The 10,801-nt window shown below is 40.3% G+C and overlaps 1 protein-coding gene across 1 annotated transcript in view; it reads right to left on the reverse strand.

Moving 5' to 3' along the window:
* Positions 1 to 2,298: 2,298 nt before the first annotated feature.
* Positions 2,299 to 10,801, reverse strand: part of RAB33B (RAB33B, member RAS oncogene family) — an 18,935-nt gene continuing 10,432 nt past the window's right edge. Inside the window, exon 3 of the mRNA XM_035903702.1 lies at positions 2,299 to 5,221. Within this exon, the coding sequence (XP_035759595.1) occupies positions 4,778 to 5,221 (444 nt within the window). The 3' untranslated portion in view covers positions 2,299 to 4,777. The remainder of the gene's footprint in view (positions 5,222 to 10,801) is intronic.

The following is a 10,801-nucleotide window of genomic DNA, read 5'->3' on the forward strand; positions in this document are numbered from 1 at the left end:
AACAGCCTTCGCCCAAGGCTGTGCCGCTTCTGCTGGTGCTAAGGCACGGTCAGACAGTGCGTGTGCCACCCAGCCTGCTCACCCCGAGACCCGGCCTGACCTGCTCGCTCTTGGTAGCAACCACAAGCCACGTCTCTGGCCAGCGACCGCCGCTGTACCTCAGCCCCCAGGCCTCAGTCACATCACATCAATTCCAGGTTGTTTGTCGGCGGTGAGAAGGGCAGGATGATGAGTTTCTTGAAAGGCTCATTGGTATTGCTGGGAAATTTGCTTTTCATTCAGTTTAAATGATTAGCTCATTCAAGATTCCCATTAACCAGAGGTGATTCAGCAAAGGCAGAAAACACTACACATCAATGACCACCTCAGTGCCTGTCCCTGGACAGCTAGCAGATTTTGCATGCCTGCCTTTGGGCGCTGGAAATCCCTCCCTGATCTACAAGGAGATGCCTTCAAGCAAGTTAGCCTCTGTAAAGCTGAGTTTGCAGCTAGGAGGCTGCACAGAGCCCCGCGAGTCCCAGGACATCACTGGAAACCAGCAGCAATTCTTTCCCTCTCAGTGTCACTTCATAGCCCTTGCTGACACGTCACACCATTCAGCCGGACGGCTGAGAGACCTCCTCCGGGTGTCCAGTGTCAACAGATGGACACCCCCACCCTCAAAACAGCATTTCATTTTTTTTTTTGTGAGTCCTAGAATAATGCCCATTTCTGATGTTATCTGCAACTTCAGATTTAAGATTACATGTCAGTTTTGTCTTGATTTGCACAGAAAACCAGACTGCCATTTTAAAAGCTACATTGCTATGATGTTAAAATGACACAGAGCTCTACTTTTTACCTGGGAACCGTGAGTCACCAAGGGTGGTGGCGAAGGTCAAAGAGGGAGCAGGAGGCAGGGCTGCCTCTACCTTCAGTCGTGTACGGACGCCCACATTACTCCCTTCCATCAAAGCCGGAGCTTAGCTAATTTTTAGATCATTAAGCCATATTCTCAAGGTGAAGTAACATTAAAGTGAACGGTATCACTTTCATTCAGGGTCCTCATCTATTCTCACTACATCTGGCAAGCTATCTTTTAAAATGATTGGTTTATAAAGCTGGAAAAAATTACAAGGTTGGAGCTATTTCATCTTTCGAATTCTTTAATGACTATATACTTTAGACCCTTTATTGGATCAGTTTTTTGCTTTGGGGAGGTTACAGTACACATGAAATCCCCCATGTTTCTTAGCTATAGCGCCGTGATGCAGACATGAGATGAGACATTAAAGAACACCAAGAAAACCCTAACGCACAGCCAGTATACGCATGAATATGAGGACGCATCTCGAGTTTGTATGTCAGCCTCTTGCCTTCCCAAGTTGAAAGTCGCTTCCTTCCGAAGCGGTTTGATGACACAATTAGTATCGGTCTGGGACGAGGGCTCACAACTGCAGTCGACCAAGGTCCCTTCTGGTCAGTCCTAGGGTCCAAAAGCACAAGGCATACACACTCAATAGACACGTTCTTTTAATCATTCCGCAGAATTCACAGCCTGTGAGAGCAGTTATGACTGCAATGATATTTAAAAACGCAAATCATCTCCAAAAGGTGTTTTACCCTTGTGGTTTATCCCTGGCCAGCTACTAAGCACCCTTTTGTTTTTAATACACTACTAAGTGTGGAACTAGAAGAGGAGCATAAATGGGACAGCAGTGAAACATTCTGTAACAGAAATGATTTGAGAGCTCCTTGGTGGGGAAAGGGCTATGGTATTTACTAAAAAGCCATCTTGACTGGAAGTGAAGCCGTGCTCCGTGTGTGTGCGAGCGCACACGTGTGTGCATGTATACACATACAGAAACCTGCAAGAGTGACTTTTGAGGTAACAAAGTCACCCCACCTGTATGTGAAGTTAAGAGCTTTTATTTCTGAACACGAGGTGAGACTAACAGAAGGTAATAGAGAAGAGTCCTTTCAGGCCTTGACATACATCCAAGGGTCAGTAATTCTGAGTTTTGTAACTCTTGTATCACTTCCCATTCTTCTGGAATCTGAAATAAATCCTGAACATGCCTCTGAATCATCCGGTGGGTGCTTCAGGTGCTCCAAAACAACTCAGAGTCATGGCAAGAAAGCACTGACAATAGTCCAAGTATTGCAACAGTCTTTCACAAAATTGTCACCCACACATACTAGAAACTCTTTTTCCTCCCTTACAGGTTTTTTCTGCATTTTAGTGTAAGAAATTATATCATCATTCCTAGTATAATTATTAAAAACAAGTGATAACAGTTTGTGGCAAAGCCAGTTTATTAGGTTTCTGGGATTGTGTCTTGCCCTCCCCCCAACACATACAAAATAACCCAACTTCACAATTTGGTAAAGTGAAAATACATATACAAAGTATTCAGTACTTTTGACATCAATTTTGTGGGCAGAACATTACCACTGAAAGCCAGGAAGCATACTGAATCCTGCGTTAATGACCACATTACCTTTATGGCAGAACCATTAAAACATGCTTTGTGCTGAAGACGCAATTACATACTCAAACGTTGTTTCCACACAATTTTAATGACACGAGGGCCCTTATTTACAGGTTGTGAATAACTCAAATAAAGCTTAACAGATTTGCAGACGTTTGATATCAAATGTAACAGTAACACTGTAGTTACATAATTTCCTTACCTCAACCCCCACCCTGACTTTGGAATTCTTCATTCTGGTTTTTTTTTATTAAAAAAAAAATTTGCTGACATACTTACTATACAAATGGTTAAGATGGATCCTTTCGAGATAAAGGATTAAGGACATGTGGGAAAAACAAATTGTCCAAGAGGACTGTAAACCATATTTATTTATAATAGCATACACACAAATTTAAGATCAATCCTTTTCTTAAAAAATCATTAAGGACGCCAATGTTAAAAAGCTGATTGTTTCTGAAAGGACTGTAAACAAAATTCTCGTCATGTAAGATTCAGAGTGAATACAAAAGTTCCCTTTTACGAATGCTTCCTAAACAAAATTACTGTCACAATTGTAGCAGCTTTATAGAAGAAAATATATTACTTTTGTTTAGATTCTTTTTAAACATCTTAATCATATTAGGCCAAATTGAATGCTCTTGAATCAATCCAGAAAAAAGTCAATGTGTTTTTCTTTTGTCAGTACAACTTGCAACAGAATTGTATCTTATTAATTGTAAAAGTTTAAATAATGTTAGTTATCTTGTTTCATTAGTTTGTTTCTAATGTGATCACTAAGGTGTCAGCTTCTGAACTGGCCCTTCCGTTTAGTTCCCAGTCAGCATCACACACCACACATGGCAAATCAAAAATCTTCATTTTTACTTCAATTCCTTTAAAAACTAAGTCACAAAACATCGCTTGACATGGCATATGAACAAAGTCATAGACTGCCTTCTATGGCTTACATGTCGCTTTATGTAACTACATGCAACCTAGCACCATTTTTATTATGAAACTTGACCGTTGGACAGAAATGAAGTAACATGGTTGCAATTATGAGAACACAGAAGACGCCTGTTCTAGAGGAGTCATCTCCCTCATCTGACCCACCACGCACTCACATCAGAAACGCCAAGGATGCCCCACATACAGCCATGACATTACGCAAGCAGGCTTTAGCTCAAAAATCTGTAACAGACGATGCATTTGGCAGATTTTCTCCATATTTCAAGATCTAATTTATTTTGTATTCAGAAGTATTTTAAGGAAGTCCCATATTCCTAACATTTTGCCCTCAGCATTTCCATCCCTAAAGTATGTTATCAAGTTGGGTGCAAAAAGCTTTTTCAAGGTATTTGAAAAGCATTCATCATTACTAAATTCCTCTGAAACCCCTGTCTCTGAAAACCAGAAAGCTTTTCCCAACTTTGTTCAATCTTTTATTTACTTGAAGTGGTTCTACTTACCCTGGGACACTCAACTCAAATACTGCATCTTTAGAAATAAGTCCTCACTGAAGTTTCAGTAAGGTCAGAGAAGTTATGGACTGTTATAGTCCCGCATTTACCCCAAATCCTGTGCTACAGTACTTTCCATAAGAAGGAATGCATAGTTTAGGCTTACATGCTATTTATGAAAAATTAATGAAGTTTTAAGAATCAAATAATTGTCTAGAGGTAGGGACAAATTCGTCAATTCTTTTACCATTGCCATGAAGAAACAAAGTTTACAGTGGAATGACAGGCCAAAAGCTAGCAGTTTGCACCTACACTGACAGCTCAAACTTCATCTGACAGCCCTGGTTTTTGTTTTTAAATAAAAAAGTTACTCACTTAGCAATTTGCTAGCAGTCCCCAAATATTCCTTCATATACCAAAAGTCTCCCCCTCACTGACCCAAAAATCAAGCTATCTGGCTGTCACGTGACACTTTTTCTCCTACATTATTCCAACACAAGTAGCAACCAAAAATGCTGGTAAACTGGCTTACTATTTATAACCTTATAAGTAGTGAAACAATCTCAGGCAGCAAGAGCTCAAGTAGAATTGCTTTGTCAAAACTTCACTTGAAAGTTTACTTTCCCGAGTATTTATAGTGAAACTTCAGTAATTCAGAAAGTACAATTACAAAGTGCAGGAATATGAGATGGGCACATCTACACCAGGAAAAAAAAAAAAAAAAAACCAACCAAAAACCAAACAAACCACATTAAAGTGCCAAAGAGTTACACTATAATTGCTACCAAAACCTGGAACTTTGCCAAGATCATAATTTTGAAGCATTTGCAAACGAGACAAGGTGACAGCTGATAATAATACGATTTAACACCAGCAGATCATGGCAGGTTTTGGTTCAGGCTTTATATATATTTCATTGCGATCTGGGGGTTGGCTAAGCATTAACGGCTTGTGACTTTTAAGCTTGTGAGCCAGTGTCATAAATATGGCCTCCACATGGTCATTGTCATTGGGGTTTTTGGCAGAGGTTTCAAATAATGGCATACTGTGAGTATCAGCAAACTTCTGGGCCAAGTCCGTAGGTACCTGAATAGCACTCCTCAGGTCACATTTATTTCCAACGAGAATCCGTGGTATATCATTGGCAAGAAGGTGTTGTTTGCATTCCTCTATCCAAGATGGCAGACTGTGAAAACTGGCAATGTTTGTCATATCATACACAAACACAACAGCGTGTACGTTCCTGTAATAGTGCTGCACCATGCTCTTTCTGAAGCGCTCCTGGCCGGCCGTATCCCATAGCTGGATCTGAAAGGGGAAAGACAATGAGAGAAAAAAATGTTTTATTACTCATGTTGGCAAATAATACAAATTACCTGTAGCTAAGGGAAGGCACACGATCACAGAAATCCACTCTTCTGAATTAATCATACTGAAAAGTTTGTGCTGAAGAAAACTGTTGCTTTCACACAATTTCAGAAACTTTAGCTTTCAAAGCTGCTCACAATTGAAGCCAGGAAGAAATGATTGATGCAACTTGATCACAAAAATGTATTTCTTAAGGTTTATTGGAGCGTGTATTTTGTAAGGTTTTTACAAAAAGAAATCCTGAAGTCTTGGCAACACTTTTATTTGAAAAAACAACATGTATTTCACAGCACAACTCTCAGCTGACATGATTTTTTTATTGCCATATAACATCATCTTCCCCAAGGTTTTGTTCTTATCATGAAGCTAACTGCCTATTGTGGTATTATATGAAAGTAGGAAGAAATCAAACCATGCACGAATAACACCACCACCACGAGAAACAGGACAAATAAATCTTTCTCTGCCGTGTATCTAGTGGAATCAAACCCTCCTGTGATGAACCTCTAGTTTAAGCTTATTTAATGCTTAAGCTAAGACCAGACTGTGGTTTGTAGTATCAAAGCATGCATGAAAGAGAAAAAACCCAAACAAACAAACGAAAAACCCATCAAAACATAAACCTCCTGTTAGCTTAACATGCTACTATTGTTCCCAGGTATGCATCGTTCTATCCCAAACAGACCGAAGATATTTGTTTGAAGCCTAGTCAGTGTAATGGACAAAAGAAAAAAACCAAAACCATTCAGAAGAACCAAAATGCTTTCAAACTTCTTGGGTCCAGATTAAAACAAAGTAAGCCTTGACGCACAAGCAGATGTAAGCAACAACTAATAAAAATTTTAAATGCATCCGTCATCCTGGTACAATGGAAACTTGGAGTCCTCAGATGCGTAGGGTACGCTACAGAACTGCGCACTTACTGGACACAGTGATATTTTAACAAATTTGCTCCCCAGGAGACACGGGACTGCAATCTTCAGCAGTCAGAGCCAGGTCACCTACAATACTAGATTAACTGCACACTGTAAGAAATAAACTAGTGTGTGGCTCTATCAGACACACCTTAGTGAGGGTGTTAACACTGACAGACAACGTTAGACTTCTTGGGTCAAAGCTGAGTCCTAGCTTCCTGTCTGTCCTGTACAGCTGATCCCTGATGGCTGAGGCAGTTTGATTGGTACTGCAGCTTTTAACTTTGGAGCAGGCAATGTCAGGAAGAAACGTTTCCTCCCTGGGAATGAAAGGAGATTTTTTTCTTCAGACTCAGAATTCAAGGAATATTAAATGTTCTGTAAACAATGAAGGTTAATTTAAAATTCAATCTGTTCCCATGAAAGGTACAGCCAGTATCTTCCCTTGATGAAATTGTTCTCCCATTAACATAGTTATGCATTCCTTTGATCCAAATCTTTCAGTAAAACTTATTTAGAAATTGCAAGTGCCTTGAAAGTTGCCTTGTTTACCATTTTCACCAGTGACTTTGATATTAAAAAAAAGGAAACTCAAGTGCCAGGGAAATTTGCTGATGGCAAGAAGCTAAGATGCATCAGAGAAGAAGATTACAGCATCACATAAAATTTTTTTTGAAAGATGGAACAGTAGGAATAGGGTGAAACTGAATAGAAGCAGATGCAAAGTCTTGATAACAGTGACTAATAATAAAGACTTTTCCTCTAAGTGCAGGATTCATCAGTTTGGAAATTGTTAAAACAGATGACGATCCAGATACACAAGTCGATCACAGGATGTTATGAATCACTGGTGTGATGGAGTGAAGGAAAAAGAGTAAGCGATGTTTCAGGATGGTGTGACTTTTTCTGCATTATCATGTGCAACCCTGTTGACAAAAACTCAGACTGGAGCAGGTGGAAATGGCAGTTACTGGTTTCATCAGGGGAACTGAGAATTTACATGAGAACATCACAACAGCTTGGCTTCTGTGGTCTAGTCCAGTTATCTGCAGCTTCTGACCCACAGACTTATAAAGATCCATGTGCTGCTTCTCAAAGGGTCATTATTAAGAAAAGCAAGGCAAGTCGCCCTAGCTTCCGATTGCAGGAAATGGTAGTCACTTGCAATCCATCTCATTTTAGAGCAAATACCCGCTTTTTGCCAATGGTCTTATGCTCTAAACACAACTGACTGCATCTCCACGGTCTGTTAAGGGAGTCTAGACAATCAGATTAAATATAGGCCCCTAAATTTGGGTAAGAATCAGTCACCTACCCAGATGAAGAGATACTTCTAGTTCCATGCACTTACAGAACATTATAAAGTCAGGAGACTCATGAAAATTTTCACTAATTTGGACTTTGACAAATTAAAGAGAGAAGAAAACAACACACAGACTGAAGTAATCCCTATGTTCAGACAACATAATGTTAAGGAACCACTACAATCTTGGAAAATGCTGTATCAAATTAATTTAAAGAGGGAGCTCATTTTCACAGGCAGCTGCGAGCTTGTACTTCTCTCCCCACCTCATTCACAGAGCAGAAATCAGTCATGCTTCAGTCAAGCACACATCCACAAGTGTCTTGCCAGCCTTGGGTAGAGAAGGGGAAATTAAATTAAAGGCTTACATATCTTCCAAGTTAAGCTGAAACTACAGTTCCTCCTAAATTTTATTTACATGCAGCTTTCAAGCTTGAAGGGTGTTATCTCAAATTAAAAATGTTAATTCTTCACATGGAATCATTTGCACTGAGAGGCAAATCCTTCCCCAAGACTGAAAATTTCACACTTTAGAAGTTTCTTTTTCCTTCTTACCAGGTGAACTTGAGGAGACCATTGCATTTCTGGCCCCCCCAAATATTTGCTCTACTGAAAAACAACACCGAAAATGTTCACGTTAATAGATGTGCATTGATGAATTACCATTAAGATTACTGTTTCATTATTAGTTCAATATCACCCTTCTCCAAGGGAGCACATTTTTTATAATAGCCCTGTAAAACGTGCAATTTGAAAATTTGGTTTAACAGCATAATTCAGCTAATAAAACTGTGGACAGAATCACTTTGTCACACTCCCTAGGAAAGACAAATGATACTTAAATATATTGACTCAATTATCAACCTCCCACCTTCTGACTCCTTTCTGTGGATCCAGAATGGCTGTCTTCTAAACAAGGACTCCCTTAGCACGCATGGTTTATAACATGCTTGTAAAAACATAACCGGCCTTCAATAAAGATAAAATGGTAAACTATGTCTCCTTTTACAAGATGTGGGGAAAAGTTAAAAACAACTTGAAAAGCTCAAAGGTATAGAACATCACATTTGGACTTTCTTCTTTGAATTTCATTTGCATCGTTTGCTCTTTGAATGTAGGTCAGTGAAGAGTGACATCATTGTTTTCTTCGATTTTCAATGCTTAGATCAATTTAGGGAGAGGAAAATTTAGAATGCAAAAAAATCATTTGTTGAAAATTTTAATTTATTCATCACGTCTAGGCATCGGTGTTTCATACGAAGCTGTTAGCCTACTGTGCAAGCTACAAAGGAATACACTTGCCCCCTATGTCTTGGAATTCGACACAATTCCTGTGTGTGGGACCCCCGGCCAAGAACAACTGTGCTTGTGTTCCTGCCAGTGACACAGCATTTTCCAGCTGCAAGGGAAATGCTCGGTACTGTAGCAGCACAAGAATGACCATCCAGCTGGCTGGGGGGAGGGAGAAGAGAGAAAGAGAAGACGCTACTTCATAACCTCCTTCAAGGCAAGAGGAAAAATTCCCCGGCTCAGCAAGCCCTTCAGGGCACAGCAAGAACAGCAATACTTCGCTTCATCCGAGTTTCTCTCTCTTTCCTGGTTCAACAGACACTGCTGGAGCTCACTGCTACAAGCAAGAAAGGTGAAGATGATTGAGAAGAGGCGGCAAACCCCCCAAAATTTGTGCATACTTGATGACACACAGCATCCCCCTAAGAGCTACAGTCCTGGCCATAATGACATTTTATTCCTTTTAAAGTTGAAACAGAACTTCCTGGAAAGTAGCGTGTCCCAAAAGAGCCCCCTTCAGTTCTCCACCTCCCTCAACCAGAACTAGTATATTCTCAAGAACACAGCAAAACAACCTACCACAACATACATAACAAAATGGCACAATAACCTATGTGAAGCATCTCAGAACTGTGGATTAGGCTATGTTCTTCTCCACTTTTCTCCAACAAAGGCCGGGCATGACTCAGAGGTGGTGAAAATGCCAATAAGATGGTGCTGACAAGAAGATACCCCTCAGGAGGTTCTCTCCTCCGTCACGGACAGCAACAGATTGGGAAGCTCAGAATCTCAACTATCATAGAATCATAGAATGTTTTGGGTTGGAAGGGACTCCTAGAGGTCATCTAGTCCAACCCCTCTGCAGGAGCAGGGACACCGCTAACTAGATCAGGTTGCTCAGAGCCCCGTCCAACCTGGCCTTGAATGCTTCAGCCAAAGAAGTGCTATTCAGTGCTTTTATAAAGAAAAAGAGCAACAAAGACTCTTACTCATTTTTCTTTTTAAGTTAAAAGGAAGGATATGAGGTGAAAACAAGACAAGAGAAAGAAAGCAAATGGACTTGGATGCCCTCCGCAATTTCTTTAATCAGTAAGTAAGCAAGGAAAAACTGTAGCTTTCAGCGACATGACTGTAAGCTGTAATTACAAAGCCTGGTGATGACAAACATGAAACTTCAATCCCAAGACTACTGCTTCTCCCTTTTTTCTATACTTTATTAGTCTTTGCTCACAGAAACAAACTGTAATACAGAAGGGGATTCTGTTTAAAACCTTGTTATTCCTAGTAAAAATCCCTGCATTTGTAAGCAGCTAGTAGTCTAATCTGCAAATGACTGTTAGGATCACCACTAGCATTTATGGATCTACCGGGCAGACCAATATACTTTTAAAATTTGCTTTACAGTGCAAAGAAAGTAAAAAAAGCAGGTTTTTTCCCCTCCCATCCAAATTTCCACTAAACTTAGTTTTGTAAGCCTAAGCTTTAGCTAACCCTATAATCAGAGCAAAAACCAATGGTCAAATGTAAGCTAGACAGCCAACCTGTCACTGCCCAGTTCTGTACCACGTTTGCCTGAACACGCAGCAATCTTAACAGAGTCCTAAAAAAATATTAAAAGTTATAAGGCATTGCTATCACTGGTGCAGCAGTTCACTCCCAAACAAACTTCAGTTTCTTGACGGGGCATTTTTTAAACAAAATGCTCCTGACAGTAGCATCTGCATCGCTCTGTGGACTTGAAGGTTGAGCCAATTAAGCACGATGCCTTGCTAAAGACAGAAGCAGAATTTCTGGGAGGCAACAAGCTGCTGGCACCGGGTGGAGGCAACACTAAAATACTGGTAAGAGATCGGCCTAGAAGTCCATTTTAGGGAGAAATCGTTGATTAACGCTTGCCAAAAGCTGCACAAAGGTTCGGCCGCTGGTCGGAATTTTTCACCACCGTGGAGACCTAGAGAGTGACTACGCTTCCAACGGGAGCAAGGTAAAACAGTTCTAAAGGCGGTCGGGGAG

The sequence above is a fragment of the Egretta garzetta genome, unplaced genomic scaffold (assembly GCF_000687185.1).
Source record: "Egretta garzetta isolate BGI_Z169 unplaced genomic scaffold, ASM68718v1 scaffold751, whole genome shotgun sequence".
NCBI lineage: Eukaryota > Metazoa > Chordata > Aves > Pelecaniformes > Ardeidae > Egretta > Egretta garzetta.